Consider the following 24,681-nt stretch of genomic DNA (forward strand, 5'->3'; position numbering starts at 1 on the left):
CATGTCAGTTCTATAATTAAAATAGCCAAGCTATTACATTACAGCGAGTCATAGGAAGAAATTAAAAACAACTTTAAATTTAATATCCACTTAAATACTGTTGGACGTCATTTTCTCATCATGGCTTTGAAAATCCAATTTATTGATAAATCTTTTTTTTTTAAATTCTTTTATTATCTTCAGATTTATTTTTTTTTTTTTCAAAATAGAAGAGTTTTAAATTCAACAAGTTCTTTATTTTTAACATAAGAAAAAAAATACTTAATAGATTTTATAGCTGTTAAAAAAGAATAAAAGGATAATTAATATTCAAGGCTTTTTATTTCATTTTTTTTTTTTTTTTTTCTAACTGGAAGAAATGGATTTTATGACAAATTTTAAAAAAAAAATATATATAAATTTTCCAATCCAAAATCTTCAAAAGCCAGAAAACTGGGAATATTTTGTCATGAAGTTTTTATGATTTTCTCATGCTATTATTTTTTTTTTTATTCATTCAAAGCTGCTCCTTTCAAGTTAATAAAATTGAATGTTGGAGGGGGAGAGGAAGAAAGAGAGAAATGAATTTTGAATTGTTTAACAAAATCTCCAGTTTCAATCCATAAAATTTCTTGACAGAAATGATCAATGCAATGCCAACGCTGCAATTCTGATCATAAGTTAACGCTAAATTTCGATAATAAATTGTAACAGTTTGCTCACTTTACTGTTACAACATCCACACACATACTCTGATGGAAAACTTATTAAAATATATGATCAAATACAATCTACCTTATATATATTTTTGTTTTTAGAGGCAGAAAACTTTAAATTGACAACTCTATTTTCTTTAATTACAGATTTGGCAACTATCGGTTATTTTGAGTTCAGCTTTATCATTTCTTCATCATCATATTGTTTTAGCAGGATGGAGCTACGTGCCACACAGTGCACTATATGATCAATTTACTAAAAGAAACTTTTGATGAAAGAATAATTTCACAAAATAGACCTATCAATTTGTTTGTGCGATTTAACCCAATTATATTATTTTCTTTAAAGTCCCATGTCTACACTGATAAATCAGGCACAATAGACCACTTAGAAAACATTTGACGCATTATTGCTGAAATACTGCATAATTTAATGTGTAGAGTTTGTGAAAATCGGACCTCTAGATTATGTCATATACATGCAAGTTATATGCCTGAAATTTTATTTAAATTATAAACCCCCTCCCACCCCAAATCTTTGGAATAAACCACACATTTGTCTAATAAAAATGTTTTTCTGTGATTTATTTTAATTTAAAGTTAACAGCCTCTAAAAATACACCCTTGTACATATAAATGTCAATGTTGGTTTGTATGCTATAAAAATCGATATGTTAACAGAATATTCAATGCAAATCCAGAATTAAACCTAATTAAAGATCAAAAATAAAGAAATATCTTTGTACCTGTAATGGAACGAAAATGTCATATTCCAAAAATTATATACATTGACAGAGTATTTTTTTTTAACTAAGAAAATCAAATTTTATGAGGAAGTGAGATGTTGTGTCTTGATCTGCTATGTTTAATAAATGAATGGAGACAACTCAATTCAAACTATAGCGATCCAAATCAGTCCTGTAATGGCTACGTTTTACTATTGAAATTGATAGAAATCATTAAAAAAAAGAATCTGATTTTTCTATGTAAAAAAGAAACTACTTGATCAATTTACATGATTTTTGGAATGTGACATTTTCCTTCTGTGACAAGTACATACATCATAAAGATTTTTCTGTATTTTTATTTTTTCTTGGAGAGAAATCTTTGCAAGGTGATTTGATAGTAATATTATTTTTAAATTAAAAAAAAATTTATTGCTGTAACAGAGCATGTGTGAAAATAGCAGGATCTATAAGATAGCTGGCTTGCAAGGATATTAGCAGCAGTAGCCAAAAAAAAGCACATATGCAAATTAGGAAGCGTACGTTAGCTGGCGTGATAAGAAAAAGACAGAAAAGGACACCATGTGGTCGAGGGTAGAAACAAAGTCGGTGTCAAAGTAGATGGACATGTAAAATGAAGGTGAGAATGGACATGTGGTAGCAAGAAACTCTTTAAACTGGTGTTGAGACGGGGGAAAGAAGAACGGTAATAAATGACTTGGGTTAAAGAAAGAAAAGTCAAGTCGGATTTATTTATTTTTGTTTGTTCCTTTTTGACGGTGCTGGATGGTGTGGGGATCCAAGAGAGATTTGAATTGTAATGAACATGGTTCGAGCATAATGGCCATGTTATATGGCTAACTGAGGAGCAACAGTCTCACAATGCTATTCTGAAAACAGTCTGAAGGAATAAGGGAGAGGACACCAAATAATTAAAACTTGTAAGATTTTAACAGTGATTCTTAACATGAGAAGGGGGGGGAGGCATTTGAAATACTCAATTTTGCTTAAAATTTGATTTTCATATTTAAAATTAAAATTATTTTATCAATTTACATAATTTTTGGAATATGATACTTTCTTTCTGTCAGTGGTATGTACATCATACAGGTTTTTCTTTTGTTTTTTTAATATAGGGGGAATTCTGGAAAAAACACCTTTCTGTCTTGTGGTGATTTGGTGATACAAAGACCAATGAATCTATGAGGTATACTAATTAAAACTGACCTTTGAAATATCAATTCTAGACCTTTAGGGAAAATTGTGGGGATTGAATTTGGAAGTGATTCCTAAACTGCACAAGTTTATGATTGCTTACACTTCATAACAAAAACGTGTGAAATAATTTTCAACCAATGGAAATATTTCCAAACTTCCCCCAAAATAACACCTATTTGTGAAAGTAATAAACCAGTGACAAGTTGGAAATTCCTTACAGTGAGGAGACAAACCTGGAAAGTTTACTCAACATCCCAATGGCAAAGCAGGCTAAAAGGACCCAGTGACTCACACACCAGCATCAACATTCGCATACATACACATATGTATATATATATGTATGTGTGTGTGTGTGTACTACAAGAACAAAGGTAACGCGCACACACATATATAATGCAAAATGCTCAAATACGCACATTCACACAATGAACATTTTGAATAATGAACATTTTCTTTTATGAACTGAAAAATAACTTTTATATTGTTTTACTTGTATAAAATACTTTATGGAATTTCATTTTTCTTGAATTCTCTTTTACAAAACTGCATTTTTAGTGACTCTTCTATTATTTCAATATTTCATTTTATTATGTATATCTGTTATATATATTTGTTATATATATATATATATATATTTTTTTTTATTACATTTTCACCCCAAACAAGGCAAATTGCCACTTTGGTGTAGGGGGCTACTATCAGGGGCAACAACTACTGGGGTACTATGTAGGGATTTGGGCAGCAAGGTGTCGGTTCACGTTACACTTGAACTTCTGCACGTCAGTACTGTTGGGGAAGCAGGGACCTGGAATGGAATTCCAGAGTCTAGCGGTTCTGGGGAAGAAACTATTGGAGTAAAAAGATCTTTTACATCTAGGGATCTCTACAGTGTGGGGGTGGGATTTAGCAGCCTGTCGGGTTTGTCGAGGGTGCACACGTCGTGGGGGCACAAGTGATTGCAGTTCGTCAGAGCATTCACCACTAAAATACTTGTAGAAAAGGCAGAGGGATGCAACATTTCGTCGATGGGACAGAGGCTGAAGCTTGGATGCCAGTTCAGGGCCTATCAGGTTTGCGACTCTCTTTTGAACCTTGTCAAGGAGCGAGAGACTAGTAGCAGATGCACCAGCCCAGATGTGGCAGCAATACTCCATACATGGGCGAATGGTGGCCTTATAGAGGTACAGGATACTTTTGGGTGTTAGTAGTTTTCTTACACGGTAGAGAGAGCCCACCTTTCTTGCAGCGGCCCTGGCAATGCCTTCAATGTAATTGTTCCAACTCATGTTTCCTGTGAACGTTAGGCCAAGGAGTTTGAAAGATGGACTCTCAGATAAAGAGTCGTTGGCCATTGCTATATCTGTTTTCCTTTGTTAAAACAATAGGTCTTTACTCAACTCATATTCAATGTCGGTGTGGTTATTGGCTTTATTCAAAGTCACTCCAAAATGGCATATATCAAGGGCAGGGGCCACGTCACAGAACTACAGAGCTTTCTGGCACCAACAAAGATGTCCTTATATAAATGAACAGTTATTAAAATAATAAAAAAATGGCGTTACTAAGAAACATTATTTGGCTTGGTGATGGGCCTGATACAAAAAATACAACATCTGTTATTTTAAAACTGTTTCAACAAAGAAAAAAAAAATTAAATGTATATAAACATTACACAAAACAACTTTTACAGAGAAAAATAAGTATATATTTAGATCTTCAGTAAATTTACACATCCATTCTTGTGTTCGGTCCAGTGTCTGTTCATAAATAAGCAACACAACTTGTTGATTTTACAAAATTTGAAATATGAAATATTACATGTAATACAAACTGCAACTTCTTTAGAGAAAATTAAATATAAATATTCGGTAAATTTACAATATATTTGCAACTTTTTTTTAATATAATTCTGGCCCGTTACTTTGTTTACATTTTCGGAGCTGTTGGAATCATGCATGCGTGTTTCTGTGTGCTTGTGTTTGCGTCAGTGTGTGTTACTAAAGAAAAACAACTTTTGCATTTAGATACTTTGCATAAACATTTCTTACATATTAATAAAGATTACAAGTTCTATCTAGATAATTATCTACCTAATCAGTAAATTTTAAGTATTTTTTTTTTCAATTTCTCTCTTGCTAGTCTTTTTCTGTTACTCTCTGGGTAAAATTATGTGGGTTGTTCATTGTACGGATCAGCTGATACAAAAGGGTGCTTCTTTGTTATTGCAACGATATCAGACAGCCGAAAGTTTGATTTTATTTAAAAACACAATTATACCTACTTACATTTTTGATCTATTTAAGTCTAGACCCAATAAAAGATGGTGCTTCTTTGTTACTGTAAAAAGTGGAATTTTTATTTACAAACACCATTATAACAAATTACATCTTTTGTCAATTTATGTATTCTGTGATTCAACAAAACAAATGCTTTCGATGGTTATTTCTGTTAGGTCATGTGACATTTGCCGTAAATAAATGAGAAATAGCTTCCATTTCTATTTCTTGTGAAAACTATTCCATTTAATTATTAACTTATACATTATTGTTCTGCATGCATTTTAGATATTTTCATTACTGCGACATGGCAATACATTAAATACTACTGGTTTCAATTGAACATCAAAATTTCTACAAGTACAGTACCGAACAAACAACAAAATTATATTTGAAAGCAATATTCATAGGCATTGAAAACATGAACATAAGAATTATACATTTTGCCGATTATTTTTTGTTTGTTTTTGAGTACAGCTAGTTAAAAATATCACTTATGGAATGTGAGAACTAAAGGACAAAATAAGGAAAGCAAGAATTACAAGGATGTTGAAAATAAACTCAACGCCCATTTTTATTCACCTTCATATAATTCATATTACTCATACTTACACCTTGCAGGTGTGTTCCGAAATTTGTAATGATCGGTTAATTAGTTGAGGAATGAATCCTGTATATACAAATATATTTTGTTCCAAAAATAATGCATCATACATTTTCATTTTAAAAAAGTCGAAGAGCTACGAAAATGAGAGTGGTACCATTAAAACCAGCGACCTTTTGTACTCCAGAATTTATTTTTCTACATCGTCATTACCATTCACAATGCCATTTTGTGCCAGGAAATCAATGACATCTCTGCTTCTGATGCATATCTATGACAGAAGTTGCTTTCTTAGAGTCTCACACTGTCAATATCTGCAACAGAGAGATGAAACTTTAAGGTTATGAATGCATAAGTTCAGTCATCATAACAATGCAATTTGCAAACCCTTTTGATCCATTCGAGTGAAAAAAGAAAATAGGAGTCATCACTGTTGGAACAGCTCTCATCCAAACACGCACACACCTAATTTTATATAAATATAGAAATGGTCAAACATATTCACAAGGACTATTATTGATTCATAGTTGTGTGATTGATGTAGAATTTCTAAGGTAAGTGTGTGATTGATGTAGAATTTCTAAGGTAAGTCGAGGTAATTATTAATTCCGGTGGGCAGATGAGAGAATTTAAGAGTATTGTACAAGAATTATGATGGCAGAAGATTATAAAGTCAGAATAAACCGAATATTTATTGATGATATAATTGGGTTTTTATGATGGACAAATCTTGATAACATCTCATTTTATGTCTCTAACAAGCATCCTAATTTGATAAACTTCTGGAACAGACCTTCACTCCCAACCTGAAAAGAAAGACCTATGGCAGATCGATTGCCAAAGCCATTGCAAAAGTGGTTGGATCCTTCTACTGTTCTCAATGTCATCATGACACGCCATAGGAAATAAACAGTTAACTAATTTGCCCCCCCCTCCTCCTCCCATTTCTTGTTCGTTTTATTTTATTTCCATACAAATCTTTTTTATAAAAAATATTGCTTTTAAATATAATAAATAAGAATATTTGTAAACAGTTTCTTTTTTTAAAATAATTATACTTATGTACATATCTTTTCAAATTTTTATTCATTATTTCTGTGAAAATGTGTCTGTAAATAAACATATTTACAAAATTGAAATAATGAAAGGAAAATCTTTTTTTTTTTTTTAAACATTTTCTGCACTTGAAGCATTGTGTGTTAACTGAAAATAATTATGTATATAAATAGATACGTTCGAAAAGATCTTTTGCAGATGAATGCAATTCCACGGCCCATATATAAAAAAGTTGTATTTTCTTTTAAATAAATAGAAAAAAAAAATGGTTTTACATATGAATATCAATACACAAAAAAACAAGCAAATTTATAGGAGTATAGATAGATTAATAAAAAAATGTTTAAGTTAATATATGTGATTGTCAAAAATGATTTTTCTACATGGTTAGCTAAGAAAAAAATTGCTTGAGAAATTTAAAGTTATTGAATGTGAAATTAATTACATATAAAAATCAGAAGATATTTTGCTGTTAAACATCTTTAGCAAAAAGAAGTCACCATTTAACACCTTATTAGCAATTTGTTTACTTGGCCAAATATTATATATTGGGGCTCCACCAATAAATAGAGATTGAGTTTAGTATGGATTTTGGTGAGGGTCACACGAGTACATGTCATATAACCTGACAGTGAACGGAAATAGACACAATTGTCAAAGATTGTCGAAGATTAGCTAGAAATGCAGGTGTTGAATGATATGACAGATAATATCATGTGTTCGGGTGATAGAACAGAGTTACTAGTCAGTCTGAGTCAGAAAGTAAGATAGGTGAGATGCATCTGACAATGTAGAGAGTAATCTAATTAATGTTGCCTTGAGATTTTGCTTGTCTGCATCTCTCAATGCCCATAAATAAGACTAAGTTATGTGGTCTCTCTTCCAATGAGTAAACTATCTCTAACAAAACTATTGAAATCTCAGCAAGTCACCATTGTGTTTTACTGCAAGAGTAGATTCATCTTGAGTTAAACAGAACATCAACAAAGATCATCTCACACATGGAAAAGCAACGATCAAAATAATGAAAGACCAACACACACACATACATACATGAGGATTGCAACGTCTTGTCAGACGAGTGCCACTCCCTCAGACACTTAAAGTCTATGAGCCCAAAAATGACTTCCATCGCCACAGAACCATTTAATAGACAAATGCCTGAGGGAGTATCTATACACAGATGATGTTACAGAGTCTTAGCTTTGTACGACAGCTAAGTCTCTCTCTCGGTTCAAAATGTTGAGATCCAGCAACAAGCAAGAGCAAGATAGCCAGCAAAAAGTTAAACTGCAGACCAGCTTAATGCGGATATTGGTCTCCTGCTTTATGGTTTTTTAAATCAGAGATTTGCTTCTCCTAGAAAGGTTGCCTTCACCACGGCTTACGGGAGCCCTCTCCACTCCAACACACACATACATACAAACACACATGGTGCTAGTTGGCTGTTGACCCCGAAAAAGGGTTCATTCATATATACGTACACACATACATGCATGCATGCATGTATAAAGACATTATTCTGTTTTCTTGATCACTCACGGGTGAGAACACACATGTGCAAAAAATATACATTTATGAAAAGACCAGGTGTAAACTATTATGTAACGTTTAAAAGGATGCAGAGAATTTATAAAATTTGCAGTAAAGAATACGGAGAAATTCAAACTCGGTGAATTCTTCATCATTAATCATTTCTTGTGAATCCGAAACGATTAACTTTTGGAATACGTTACAGTCAAATTCGTTTCTTTCCCACATCTTAAATTGCAAAACCATGAGGTTTTTTTATTGGCAAAGATTTTTATTTTTCAAGAAAAAACAAAAACAAAACATGCTAATAAACCTCAAAAGCAAAGCATAAAAACACCTGAATCTGCAGTAAATATTTTCCAAAACGTCAAAAATCAAAAGTCAGATGAATTGATCTCCGATGGTTGATAGTGAATGACACGTTAATTGAAAGGGATTTTCCAGAAATTAAATCAATGCATCTTAATTTGTATTGTTTAATGATAAAAAACTGATTAAAACTGGTCAATAGAAGGAAATAGTCAAGTATTTTTTTTTTAATTTCTTTGAAAAGTGGTGTCAGCTTGAAGGTGAATGAATACAAATAGCTTAAACAGAAATATAAAAGTAAAGATTGGGAAGCAGAGGGTGGGGGGCAAAATTATTGACTAATTGATTGTATTATTTATTGACTTCAGCAGAGTAAAACCATTAAAGAGTAATTCATGCAATGTAATCTTAATGTCTCTCTGTAATCAAAAACTATGCTGTGTTTTTCCAAGATTTTTAGATTCTAAATCATTGAGAATCAAGTTTTGATTTCAAGGATACATTCATAGTTTTTTTTAAAAACACAGTAACAACATTTTCCTCAAATGTTTTCACAGATTTATAGCAGATTAGGCATCGAGATGCGATTTGAACGAATCCTAAAACACAAATAATTCTAAATCTTTTATCCTCTTTCTTTCTTCAGTTGGTTTCGGTACACTTTCTTTGTCACTTCCTAAAGATAACAACTTTCAACTTTTAACACTTTCATGTTAAAGCAAAGTATTTTCAGCCATTGGTAATCTTTTGAATCTCCCCTAAATAACACCTATATGTGAATGTAGTAAGCCAGTAAAATTTAGAAATTCTTAAGACAAAGTCAAGAAAATCAGCTAGAGAGAGATCCTTCAACAAAAAGAAGGCCTACTCACCCGGACCTCTAGCAAAGAAATTCATGACTCACATATCTAACTTTATTGACTTGCACATATATGCACATCATACACAATGCCATGCTGCCAAATACTCAAATATGCACATATTCACGCAATGAACATTTTGACTTTGAACATTTACTAATATTAAAATTTACTAATATTAAAGTAAGTTTTATTACATATTTTTTCCTTCTTAAAAATGTTTGCTTATAAACTTTTGTATTTCTTGTCATATATAAAACTGTGTTTTAAGTAGCTGTTGCTACTCCCAATCCAATATTTTTTATTTAAGATAAAAAAGTAATATTTTGGACTGTTAATATAAAATCTATTGTTTGTGATTTCACCTAGTTAATTGTAATCAAATACTGATGACTAGAGGTTGAGTTGAGCAGAGTCCAACTGTACATTTCCGGCTGACAGAACAAAAATGCATGTCATCGGTTTTAGCCCCCCCCCCTTTTCGTCTTACTTTTTATCACATCTTGAATTTATTTCACAAATTAAATGACTATATATCCATTAGAAAAGAAATCTATGATGAATCACAATGCACTTGCATTAAACATAGATGTTGGTTGGCTGGACCTGCATTTAATCCAAGTGTTAGTCTAATCTACACCTCATCCAGATGTTGGACCTGTGATATAGCTGGGTGAACAATATAAGTCTCTCATCAGCCAAGAAAAACAAACTCGAAACACAAATTAGAAAAAAATAAAATTATTACTTTATTTCTTGCCTCAGGTGTGCACTTCCAAACAGTGGACGAAGGGGAAACAGGAGGAGGCGGATTCGGCAGCGGCTCATGCTATTGTTGCCTTTTGACCGACTCTTGTGCTTTGCCTACTTATATATCGACCTGTTCTCTAACAGGTGTTTCAAGGATGCATGTATAATCAAAGGAATAATAAAATATTTTATTGCAATACATCAATAACTTTGAATCTAAAAAATTCAATGCCGAGAGAAAAAAATGGGAAAAATGTGTCACTGTTCATGTTGGAAAGAAAATTGATGAAGCAGCAGCAGCCATTTGTGAATCTGAGTAATTGTTGAACAAAGTGTGTTTCTCCCACTTTGTTTAACAATTACACGTCTCGCTTAACTAAGATCAGTGCAACAGGTTTGGGTTGGTTGCATAGAAACTGGTTGTGCATGTTTACATGGGTAATATTTTTTTAACTGGCACTGATCATGCTGGATTTGGTGTAGAAAACAGCCAGACTCAGCATGACCAGATTGATGAAACCTGGACACACCCAACACTATACAGTATATACTGATGTATAGTTTTTATATAAAATACTTTATATTAGCTTTTGTAAAACCTAACATCAAGCACTTTAATTGCCTTTTTGAAACTAACTTATAATACATTATATATATATATATATATATATATATACACACACACTTTATTAATATATTTTTAACCAAAAATTTTAATATATTCAACTATATCAAATTTCGGTAATTGTTGATATACTAATAACATTTAAGTCAAAATAAAATGACTCAACTAGTAAGCTTCACAATTAATCAAGCATTCATACAATGTTTTCACAAAATCAAGACAATAAAGATGAAAGTGAGAGCATCATGTTGTGTATTTTCATATTCGTTATAACTGTTTCGTAACCATTCGGACAATTTCAAACATTATGTCATTTGAAAATATTCCAAAACATCCTCTCTTCAGACGTTGAAATACACTATTTAATATACATAAAAGAACACATTTCGAATCCCTATTCAAGAGATTAATCAGTTAAACCTACCTACACCCTTTCTTCCAAGTTTTTTTGTTTAATTATTTTCTGTCTGCCATGGAATTTATAAATCACCCTATTTTCGTATTTCTATTTTTTTAATTACATTTCAACCAATTATCTTAATGTTACACTAATAGTCCATGTGCTTTTTAAGTTTAGTGATTATTCTTCTCTAAATTATTTGATTTATTTTCTGAATACTGAACTACACCTCTAAAATCTCGTTTAAATTTATACGTCACAACTGCATTCTCTTCCATTTATGAAAGTTTTGTATCATCTGTTTACATTTACATAATTGATTTTAATTATTTTATTTCTTTAAAAGGAACTGTAATTTAAACTTAATCTAAAAAATATATGTTAACATTAATTTTCGTTCTATACAAGTTATTTCAGTGATTTAAATCTAAAATTTACCTTTTTAATTTTTATCGTTATATAAGCATTTTATTTAAAGTTCTATTTATTTTTCTTATTAAATCCTTCACGTTGTAAGGGAGATAACTAATTTTAAAATTTTAAACAATTTGCCAATTTTTTTTAAATTTTAAGGTATTTATATTTTAATATTATGATTTATGTATTCATTATTCGTCCTCATTTAATTTCAAGCTTATAATTCTCAACGCTAATCTGTTAAGTTTGTAATTTATTTTCAAAATTTAACATTTTCGATTACATTTATTTTACTCCATCTTAGCTTGCCCGTCACAATAACTTGTAATTCTTTTAATTTTGGATTTTTACCTTTCTTGTGTTGTTGAAATTATGTGGGTGTAATTTTATTATCCCTAATGATTTTTCAAACCAAAAATATTTCTATTTCACCCATTAAGGTTATAATTATTTTATTTATGTTCAAGATCTATTTATTCCTTGCTCTAATTTGAATTTTATATTTAAATTTATGAATTCTCCTTACACATTTGCATTTCACTCTGAATATATTCTGTAGATTTTCCATTTATAAATTTACTAGCAGTTCAGCCCGGCTTTGCTCGGGCCCTATGTACTGTTCATAACTTTATGTGCATATATATGTATATATATAAGTTTGACTCATGTTCAGGTAACCTACATCTAAAATTTCAAGGGTTTAGACACAAAATTGGTGGAGGAGTTTGGTAGAGTCTGCAAATGTCAACTCTTTCAACTTTAACCACTTTGCACCAATTTTTTTATTCAAAACACTGATTAAAAAGCTTGCTGCATGTCTGAATACCCTTTATGTAAAATTTCAAATATTTAAACCCAAAATTATATGAATAGTCTGCTAGAGACTGCAAAGATCAAATCTTTTGAATTTTGACCTCTTGGCAGCCAAATTTTCGGCCAAAAACCGATTAAAAAGTTTACCCTATGTCTGAATATACTTTATGTAAAATTTCAAATGTTTAGACCAAAAGTTGGCTGAGTAATTTGGTAGAGACTGCAGGGGTCAAAGTTTTTAAAACTTTGATCCCAATTTTGACCCCTTAACATTTATTGTTTGGGGTTCAAATAAAATTAAAAAGTTTGATCCATGTCCAAGTAACTATCATTTAAAATTTAAAGTATTTAGACCCAAAATTGGTGGAGGAGTTTGGTAAAATTTTCAAAAGTCCAATTGTTGAACTTTGCTCTCTATACAGCCAAATTTTTGTCCAAAAACCGATTAAAAAGATTTTCCCAAATCTCTATATCCCTTATGTCAAATCTTGAAAAATTGACAGAGTAGTTTGGTAGGAAAATATACACAGACAGACAATTTCACTTTTATAGATATACTAGCATTTCAGCCCAGCGTTGCCTGGGTGTTTGGATGTGTATGTTGAGCAAAAAAACCCCAAAAAACCCGTACTGCAAAGGAGGAAAAGAACGGGAAAAAAACCTGACGTCTATGCTGTTACGACCACCGCCAAACCGGAAGTGACATTTTTTAAAATTAAGGCTAGACAATCGAAAGGAGAGGATGACTTTCAAAAATATTGGCGAAAAATCGACCCCCCCCCCTGTAGAAAAGTGCCCAGTTTAAGGTGAAGATATTAATATTTTTAGCCAATTTTTCGATATTTGTTGTCTGAAAGGTCGAACTTCAAAATGATACTGATCTTGAGAAAATCCGTCACCTCTGTCGAAAGTGTTAGGCAAACATGCAAACATACATACACACATACATTTATATATTGGTAACTAAAATTTTCGACCCAAATCGATGAAAAAGCTTGCCCTATCTCTAAATACCCTTTATGTAAAATTTCAAATATTTAGACCAGAAATTGTCTAGTAATTTGGTAGAGACTGGAGAGGTCAAAATTTTTTTAAATTTGACCCCTATTATGACCCCTTAACATTTATTGTTTTGGGCTCAAATCAAGTTATTAAGTTAGATCCATGTCCAAGGAACCTATATCTAAAATTTCAAGTGTTTAGACCCAAAATTGTCGGAGGAGTCTGGTAGAGTTCTCAAAGGTCAAATACTTGAACTTTGACCCCTTAACAGCTAAATTTCTGGCCGAATACCGATCACATAGATTTTCCCAAATCTCAGTACCCTATATATCAAATTTCGAGTCTGTAGACTTTAAATTGACAGAGTTATTGCATAGGGAAATGTACATACACAGACAAACACACAGATACACAGACACGTTCACTTTTATAGATATAGATTTCAGTTAGGTTTTAGGCATGATAGCAGGAATTTATTCCTATGAAGACAGCTTTATATAGCATCTAACTTTTTTGTTTAAGATTTCTTCTTTATTATTTTTTTTTGATTTACTTGGTTTATAATTTCTACCCTTCTTTACTATTTTAATTCAAACTCTTTTTTTATTTTTACATAGTTCCCTAACTCAATCACCTAATGCAGTTGTGTTCCTCTTTTTATTTCTGATTTTTTCTCTCCTCACTGCATCATTTGGAATGGGGATAATGATAGGTTGACAAAGGTGTAAATATGAGGGCTTAATTTTAGCATGTGAGCACGCATTTGAAAATCTCATAAAATAAAAATTTTAGCCAATTCGATTTTTGTATGAAAGTCTGTTTTATCAATGATAAGTCGATGGAAAAAAAATTAAAAGAAAACTTTTAAAAAATAAAAATATACTATAAATTTACTGAATATATATATATTTATTTATTTATTTTTATCCAGAATAGTTAAAGTTTGTATTGTTCATTTACATTTTTTTTTGCATTTTATTTAACAAAAGTTGTTTTGTTTTTCAAATGCATGCTCAACTGAACATATGCACACAAACACATGCAAAGATTCTGAGAGCTACGAATTTTAAAATGAAAAAAAAAACAAAAACAAAAAACAAAAAAAAATAGAAATACAAATTTACAGTTATTAAATTTTTTGGCAATTTCTTTAACAACAGAAGTTTTTTTTTTTTGTATCAGATGCATTGCCGGGTCAAACAATATGTCTCTTAGTGATGCCATATTTTAATTTTAGTAACCGTTCATTTATAAAGGGCAGAATTAGATTACAGAATATGAGAATTTTCAGAGCTCAGCCAATCAGAATGGACGGACTTTGGAAAGGTAACCTTGTTTATTTATGCCAAGTTTTTAAATGTGTTAACATGTAATCACAAAAAACAAAAAGAAAATCACCAAGAACAAAAAAAAAATCTCATTTTTATCTGAGAGTGTTAATCCACAAATTTGATATCATTAGAAATAGTGGTATTTCTATGTATGTTTCTTTTTACATTAAAACAAATCAATCTATTACATTTGCCATATTAACAGTAGCAATACAGAATAGTTAACAATACATCTCTGCTCTGTTCTTCTCAGGTTAAGAATGTTTTTCTCAATAGTAACCATGTTATTTAGAAACTCATTCTTAACATGTCTACTTTTCTGTTCCTACACCGTCTTATTTTGCATACCATCGTCAACTATTTTCAATGGTTTATGAAAACATTCAAATAGGATTTTGTCAGCTAACAATAAGCACATATCGTTTTTGTTTTAAAAAAGAAATGTTTTTAGTTGTTTCACTATTTTCAATCAATTACGATGAAAAGAGTTGAGAAAAATATCAAAAAAGATCTATTCATGTAATACATGCCCCCGGCCATACCAAGTGTATTTTTTATGTCTGTGAAAATATATGCAGACATAATATGGTATTTTACAATAATAAAAAAAAAACATATCCAATTAAATATTTAGAAATTTAAAAAGAATTGGAATTGGGAAAATTTTTGAATTGTCCCATCACTAATATACATATATATATATATATATATATATATATATAAAAGCGAAAATGTATGTATGTATGTACGCTTTTCTTCGATGTCCACAAAAGGCTTCTTTCAGAGAAGCGTTCGCTCGCTTCACAACTTCTTAAAACTTTTTATATCATCTATAAATTGTAATATCTCACACTTAACCACGGAGTTCACCTGTCTATTTAATTTTATTGACTTTCAAATGTTAATTATTCGACATTTCCCACGTCGGCATGCGTTACATTTGGTTTTCGGTATAAACAAAAAGCGAAACTCGACTCTAATCATTGAAAGCCAGTGGTCTCTAAAGAGCTAAGTAACGTTTGGTCAATGTCGACTTCGTCATATCAGACGGTAGCTTTCATTTCGAGACGAGACGCTCCCCCTAATAAACAGGGAGCGGGTTTTTAAAAACAAACAAACCGATTTATTGACCTCATTAAAAACTGTCCTGCACAAAATGCTAACTGCTGAATACCTATCGCCGTCACGTCAATCAAAAACGCGCACATGTTTTTTTTTTCACACTTTACTATTTTCCAACTGTGCGTTGTCAAGGCTTCGTTTTTTTTTCACGGGCACCTGTTTTTCTTCGGGTTTTTTTCACACACACACCTACAAACACCCGGGCAACGCCGGGTACCCCTCGCTAGTATATATATAAATAAAAGATTAAAACAATATATTTTTTGTTTTTATGATAGTTCTGGTGCCACAGAAATAACTCATTATTAAAAAAAAAACAATAATATAATTAGCAATATGGTAAATCTCTAAGTTGCTAAACTGTGTGTGCATATGTGCGTGTACTGCATTGTCCCTTTCTGTTGTTGTTCGTTCTTTCTCATCTATATTTCTTTTTATCGTTTTTTCTTTCTGCAAGCCATATCAGTGTTTTGTCATTTTCTATATAACTTTGTTTAGTTACAATAAGAACAAATGAAGCATCCATGGTCCCCTGTGAGTGCACAATGAATGAGGCATAAAAAGAATGACTAAGTTGAGCATTTGCCCCCTCCCCCACTTAGCCCCAAAATCCCCCAGGGGACGTCAAATCCTGGTGAAAATGAACAACGGTGCAGTTTTATGTAAATTTGAGTTCTGCACCATACAAAAAAAGAAATGACTAAATCCATCATTTGCCTACCCCCATTTAGCCTTAAAACCCTAACATTTTTTTTTTACATAGGAATCACTACTTATCAAGGGCCTGAGGCCACTCGAGGATAAGGGTTTTGAGTGTATAATAATCAATGGTATAATATCGTAGTAGTCGTTATTAATATTAATGGAAATTTGGTAGATTGGTTTACTTAAGGGAGCAGTTCATGAAGAATTTGTTTAAGTTGGACTTGAAGACAACCAAGTTGTAGTCAGCTGGGAAGCAGGCAAATGGAAGAGAGTTCCACAGGTGTGCAGTTCTAAAAAAGAAGCTCTGCTCATGGAATCTATGTTTTGATTTAGGCGCAGTTAAAGAGTGGGGAAAGTTATTGACATTGGTTGTTTTTTGAGAAAGATTGGTGAGGGGGGACCAGAGACTGGAGCTCAGATGAGCACTTGCCGTGGAAGTAACGATAAAACAAAGACAGGCTCGCGACATCCCTTCTGTGGGAAAGAGGTTGCAGAGAAGAGAAAAGGGCATCCCAGGCAGGATAAGCTGCTTCTAGCCGTTCCTGCCCAGATGTGGCAACAATACTCCATCCCTGGACGTACTTGGCTTTTATATAGAAAGAAAATTGCATTAGCAGTGAGATATCTGCTGGAGTGGTAGAAAGATCCCACCATTTTTCCAGCGACCTTGGCAATAGATTTGATGTATGTGTTCCATTTCAGATCAGGAGTAAAGGTCAATCCCAGAAGCTTCTCCGAGATGAGAGCCATCCATTTCAATTGATAGAAGATGGGGATCAGAGCATTGATGATGTAAAAAGCTTGGTTTTAGATGCATTAAAAGTAACCAGCCACCCCATTGTACCACGCGCTCAAGATCCGAGGAGGGAGAATCAGAGAGAACTTGGTCATTTACAGCCTTTGATGTGTTGCCATAGATGGTAGTGTCATCAGCATAGATGTCAACGAATGATTTAAGTATGTGTTTTGGGAGATTGATGTAGATCAGGAAGAAAGTTGGGCCCAGGATGGACCCCTGAGGGACTCCAGCATTAATAGAGCATCTGATTTCTGCCCATCAACTACTACTCTTATGAGCCTATCAGAGAGAAATGATTTAATAATTGAGAAGATATTTCCAGCTATACCGTAGCTGGAAATCTTGTTAAATAGGCCTTTATGCCATACCCTATCAAAGGCCTTTGATATGTCGAGCAATTGCACTAGAAAGGAAGCCTTTGTCGAGAGATTCATTAATCCTATGAAATATAACCATTAGTACATCTGCGGTAGATCTTGCAGAGCGGAAACCATATTGCGTGTCGCTAAGAAGGTTATTTCTGCTAAGATAGTTGACTACTTCTCTATTTAATATGGATTCTAGCAACTTACTCATGACGCACAGGAGACTTATTGGTCTGTACTGAGAGGGAGATGATCTATCACCTGAGTTCTTAAATACAGGGCATACTGATGAGGTTTTCCAGGGTGTTGGGAAGCAATTTTCCTTAAGACAACACTTGAATAGTTTTGTGAGTATTGGAACAAGTTCTGGTTGAAGGTTTTTCAACACTATAATTAGGTATCCCAAACTGGCCTAGTTTAGGTGCGAAAACTAGTAAATAAAGTAAAATTTCCCTTATAAATACTATTAAAAAAACACCGAATATATGTCACGGTAATATACATTGAGCGAATTTCTAACAGTATTTTGTCTAGTTTATTATTTATAACACCTTTTCCCCCCGAACTTACCGTGTTTAAGAGAGAGTCGGACGCCATCTTGAATTTTCCAATACATCGGTAAACACTGTATGTTTTTCGAGCTGAATAAACATGTTACATTGAATAAAAACACGAAAATTATATCCAGTTTGGTAGAAAAGTAACTTATCTTGCCTTTGATAACATTTATTTGTTATATATTTGTTTTTTGACAACTTTTTCGAATCTATGTGTACAGTAATACAAACCCACAAAAGGTTCGGCTAGTGACTTATGACGATACAGTATATGTTTTTGTTATTATTCAGAAACATAAGTTTTTTTAATTATGAAAAAAAAAAGAGAATTAAAAAAAAATTATTTAAAATAAATTACTTAAAATAAGCATTATTTATTTACTAATTTTTTGTTTTGGATTCGTAAAACATGTCAACATTTACGCTTTGTAGAAAAAAACTGACTAAATATAAAAACTCAGTTCCAAGGCTATATATTAGCAAATATATTAAATTATTTTGTCCTAAAATTTGAAAATAATTACATAAAAACTTTTTATGTCAGCATTAACAGAAATTGTGACAGAACGCATATTAATTTTTTTTTTTATCGTCACCCGTACATACACTCATAAACAATAAAAGTGGTTGCAGGACAGAATGGCTGGCATTCTGCAGCAAAGAAGGGTACCAATCTCAAATCACAAGTTATCGGGCAAATAGGTGTAATTCTCTATTTGAAAATGCCCTGGCAATATATCACCATAAAGAGCACATAAAATTATTTTTATCTGTGTTTGCAACATCTTGCAATATGAAATTACAGAGTGTTTTGGCTGACATTTCTGATGAGAGACTACATTCCCTACTTGCTGCAGTTGGTTTCCTGAACATTAATTTGACCAAACCTTTCTGGAAACTTGTTAACAGCACTGTTCAGTATGTTAACTTCCATCACTATATCAAGAAAATGGCTCCAAGTTTAGAATGCTGGATCAACAATCCCCAGTTGTTATTAAAATCTGACTGTAAAGGTGTATTTAATGGGGAATTCTTTGAGGAAGGCAATGTGTCTCTCTGTATTAGTCTCACAGCCCCTGAACTTGTTTTAGAATGTTTGCGCAAGATACTCAGTAAGTTCCTCATTGGCACTAAGCACCAGTTGCATGACTTTTTAGAAGGAGGTGCTTTTGGAAAAGATGTAGATCAGGAGACGAGAGATGCCTTGAAGAGCTGCCCTTTAACAAATCTGTCAGGTGAGCATGCCTTTGGAGATTTAGATTTTAGCATGCAAACAAAACGACATGCATCACTACATAATCGATCATCTTCAAATATGCTTAAGCGCAATCGGACAACAGCTTGGTTGGAAGTAATACCATTAACAAAGAGGCAATCCATTCTGAGAATCTCCAGAAAACATGCAAAACATTTGCGACAAAAACATGCACAACAAGAAGCCCTTGTGAAACTTCGTGTCCAAGAAAAAAATGCACAAAATGAAAGATTAAAGAAGGAAAAAGAACGTCAAGCTGCTGCTGAGAAAGAGAGAATTATTAACTCTGTTATTAAGCATGGTGGTCCAGTGAAGTCTGATAAACAGATAAAAAAAATTTCAGAAAGTGGTTTGGAAGCACTCAAAGACCAATTGAGATACCTCAAGGTTGTTTTAGGTGTCAAAATCAACACCCGTGGAAATAAAGTTCAACTAGAAGCTGCTCTCTCTGACTACTTGAGAAGAAATCCAATTGATTCATCTCCACCTCCACCAAAGCAACAAAAAATGTCTTCCCTAAGTGAATCTGCTGAACATTCAGATAACTCCTGCAGTTGTGATGAAGATCCATCTCAGGATATCTTCAGTTATGAACATCAAGGACAATGGGTAGCTGTCTACCATGATACCAACTTTTACATTGGCCAAGTCATTGATATTATATCTGCATCCAGCGCTGTAGTAAAATTTTTAACGCAAACAAAAAGTAGAAAAGATTATTTTCGATGGCCTTTATCAGATGACATTGCACAAGTAGAGTCAGCATTTGTCTACAGATGGGATTTTGAGGTAATGCCAGTTTCAAGTGATGGTAGGATTTGGAGGGTTCCTGAGATATCTACCATAGCAGAAGCCTATGAAAGAATTCTGTGAGAAGATCGATAAGAAAGGAATTGTAGTAAGACCTAAAATATCTTTCTTACTTGTTTTTTAAGTTGAAAGTTTTTCAATGTTTAAAAAAAATGATTTGTGCCTTTTTTTTGTATAAAAAATTTCTAAATATTATTGTTGTCGGTGCTTTTTTGGCGAGTTTAAACTTCCCAAAGTAAAAGTATTTCTGTGGCAAAAAGTTTTGTTATTAGAAACAAGGCAACCGTTTTTTTGAATTCCTCACCCAAAAATTAGTAAAGTTGCAAAGTTTCAAGCTTCTACCACCAATCGTTACAGTTTTATAACAATTTCAGTAACATATACTTTTGACTCATTTTTTTTTACCTTTTTTGCCCTTTTTACAAAATTGCCTGTTTGACTGCTTTTACATGGTCCACAATTGAGTGGTTTTATCAATTTATAATTAAAAGAAAGAATTATCTTGATCTCTAATGTGTTTTGAATCATACTAAGAAGATTCAATACATTAGCTATTAAAATGAAATTGATATGAACAGTTAAAGTTGCATTTCTGTGTCGTATTTTCACTGTTTTCGCGTTGATAGAGGGATTTTGCCTAGTGTTTAAGTTGGTTTCATCTAATATTTATTGCCTAAATTTGTATTAATTTTCATCTGCTACAAGATGACATTACATTTATAAGGATTTTTCACTTGTTAGTAGCTTACATTTTTAGTTATAGACTATGAAATTTGGCTTCTCGGCCACGATAGCAAATTTCAACTTTCTGACAAACTTTGAATGATCATAACTTGATGGCTGATTGACCTACCAAAATAAATTTGGTATTTTTGTAAATGGTTTACAAAAATCTACATGCCCACATTACTTTTTTTTAGATATGATAAAAATAAAATTTTGGTTTGGGATACCTACTATAATTGGAATGCCGTCAGGGCTAGTTACTTTACTGGAATCAAGCTTCTTGATTAGCTTGGCGACATCATGCACGGATATTTCTATGTCACATAGCATATTGTCTGTTAAAGGAGGAAATACGGGGGGTTGATGACCTTGGGCGCATAGGGTAAAATTAGCTGCAAAGTTTTTGGCAAATAGTTTGGCCTGGTCTGATGCTGACGAGATGACCTCAGGTCCATTAATGATTGTCCGGATAGAACGCATGTTTCTGTTCATGATCTTGTTTATTATTTGCCAAAACTGGTGGGAACCAAGCCACTGCTCAACTACTTTGGATTTAACAGACTGAGCATACAACTCTCTTGCATTTTTTATTACTCTTTTACAGTGGTTGCTGGCTATCCTGAAAGGGACTTTAGTCTCAGTACATCTATTACATTGGTAGCTATGGAAAAAGTGATTTCTGTGCACAATGGCAGCAGCACATTTTGGAGAGAACCATGGCTGACTGTTAGATTTTTGCTGGAATTTTTTAGATGGTATGAATTGGTCTATACCTACAATTAACCATTCTGTCAGGTCTGATAATTACATCCTTTTTAAACATGGAATGCAGAGGTAGATCTGATATAAATGTATGGAAGCTATATTTAAATTTGAGTTCAGAACCATGTAAAACTGCTAATAAATAGACATACACAGAAACTTTTGGACAAATATGGTAAAATAGTCCCAAAAATGGAGTATTTTTATTAGCCCTAAAAGAGTTATCGTGAAGTATAGATAAACAAAATTATATAGAAATCAGTTATATACAACTTTTCAGAAAGTATTATAAAAATTAAAGGCATCAATTTTTTATAATAAGCACAAAATTGTCAATTTTAACCCGAAAGGCATCCGGCAGGGGGGGGGGGGATTTCCCGGAAAATCAGTTCTGTTACTTTTTTACTCATACCATGTTTAATGTTTATGCAAAATTTCCAAAAGTTTCAAGGCGCAGTTATTGAGAAAATTGCGGAAAGGACAGACGAACGGACAAGGGGGAATTTACAGGTCCACCAACCTTTTGTCGGGGGGCTAAAAATTAAGATAAGAAAGATTCTCAAAATGGAGATTTATTCTGTCACTAAAGTATCGAGAACTGCAACATCATTCGTCAATTCTTACAAGATATATATATATAATGTATAGAACATATATATAATGTATATATATAATGTATATAACATATATATAATGTATAGAACATATGTATATAACATATATATATAATGTATATATATATAATGTATATAACATATATATATAATGTATATATATAATGTATAGAACATATATATATAATGTATATATATAATGTATAGAACATATATATAATGTATAGAACATATATATATAATGTATAGAACATATATAATGTATAAACTTGTAGTAACGAACATATATATATAATGTATAGAACATATATATATATAATGTATATAATATAATGTATATATATAATGTATATAACATATATATAACATATATATAATGTATATAACATATATCTATAATGTATAGAACATATATAATGTATAAACTTGTAGTAACGAACATATATATATATAATGTATAGAACATATATATATATAATGTATAGAACATATATATATATAATGTATAGAACATGTATATATATAATGTATATAACATAACATATATATATATAATGTATATAACATAACATATATATATAATGTATATATATAATGTATAACGTATATATATATATATATAATGTATAACATATATAATGTATAACATATATATATAACATATATATATAATGTATAACATATATATATAATGTATAAACTTGTAGTAACGAACATATATATATATATAATGTATAGAACATAAACTTGTAATGAACACAATCACAAAAAATGACAGAAGACAATGTGGAGACATCCTCGATCTAAGAAACAGAGGAGACGTCTGCATCTCTCCATCTGTGTCTGTGGTAAGTGACTGCTGGATGAACTCCTGATCTCCTGACTTACCATGAAAATCCTTTGAACACCACCTAAAAGGAAACAAGACAGAGAACAACAACGTTTTGACTGCAGCCAGCTCAGCAAAGCACAAAACTTCAAGGAATCCTGTGAACATCATCTTACATGACTAGTTGACTCTCAGATATGCCATGACGCATGCGATAGCAGACACTACTTCTACAAAAGACAAGTCCGGGTTTGATGAGAGTAATGATACCCCCTCCCCTATATATTTTTCTTTGTTTGTCCATTTTACTTTTTCTCAGAAACTACTAGGTCAATCTGGCTGAAATTTTGAGGGATGTTTGCTATAAGGTGCAGCAAACTAAGTATTATGGTATCCATTCAATACACGAGTCATCATAATACCACATTTACTCTAGAAGTTTGGCATAAAGCACTCATTTTAAATCAACAGGCTATAACTTTAGTCCTTTTTTTAATAAGCTAAAAGCCTTATATATATATATATATATATATATATACACATGTTTAGAAGCATGCATGTCCGTAGATTACTGTTGTAAAAATAATAATAAAATATATATATATGTAAAGCTGAATGTCTGTGTGTGTGTGCATGTGTGTGTGCCTGGTCACGAACAGGCTCCTATATGGTTGACTATTTTAAAAAACTGATTACATATAATGATAGAAGATGTATCGAGACGCAGGAATGGGTACGTTTGGCAGAACGGTGGTTCATTAAAATTGTGGGGTCTGCGTTCGCACCTGGCCAACAAAGTATAGAAATAAAAAATTTAAAAATTAAAATAAAAAACGTTTACAAGTGTTTTTGATATAGATGTACATAAGAATACTTTGATAAGTATGTTTCAACTTAAATAGGGATGGTATAATAAAATTGTGGGGTCTGCGTTCGCGCCTGGCCTCTATAGAATGGAAATAGGCACAAACTTTAATAAAGACTTTTCATATCTATCTGCGTAAGTATACTTTGATAATTATGTTTCAGTTTGCAGAAATATAGTATAATAAAATTATGGGGTGTTCGTTCGCGCCTGACCTCCATAGAATGGAAATATGTCACAAAGTTAAACAAGGTTTTTTAATATAGATCCACAGAATATTTTGATAAGTGTTTCAGTGTGAACAGGTATGGTATAATAAATTATGGGGTTTATCTATTTTATTTTTACTTTCATCATATTTTGCTTTGGTTTTGATACCCTCAAATTCGAAGCTATCTCTTTACAACCCTTCCTTTTCATTACCTATCATACTTTCATAAATCAGAGTCCATTTTGTGTAGGCTGTTTTTTAACCCAGTCAACGACGGGTACTTTTGCTAGTACATATATAAGTATTACCTCTGTGGAACCAGATGACAATGGGCCAGGTTTCTTTTTCTGTAGGATAATGGACTTCAATTTAAGAGCAGCCTGCAATACAAAAACAAAAAAAAAATAAATAAATAAAAAGAAATAAACAATTGGAAAAAAATTGTAA

General features: G+C 32.0%; 1 protein-coding gene across 1 annotated transcript in view; it reads right to left on the reverse strand.

Annotated features, from left to right (window-relative positions):
- The window catches only part of LOC145284961 (focadhesin-like), a 219,436-nt gene that overhangs the window by 183,449 nt on the left and 11,306 nt on the right, over positions 1–24,681 (reverse strand). The window contains exon 2 of the mRNA XM_080134064.1: positions 24,543–24,614. Coding sequence (XP_079990190.1) covers positions 24,543–24,614 — 72 coding nt within the window. The remainder of the gene's footprint in view (positions 1–24,542; positions 24,615–24,681) is intronic.

The sequence above is a fragment of the Euprymna scolopes genome, chromosome 9, assembly GCF_053919585.1.
Source record: "Euprymna scolopes isolate OS-2025 chromosome 9, ASM5391958v1, whole genome shotgun sequence".
NCBI classification, from domain to species: Eukaryota; Metazoa; Mollusca; class Cephalopoda; order Sepiida; family Sepiolidae; genus Euprymna; species Euprymna scolopes.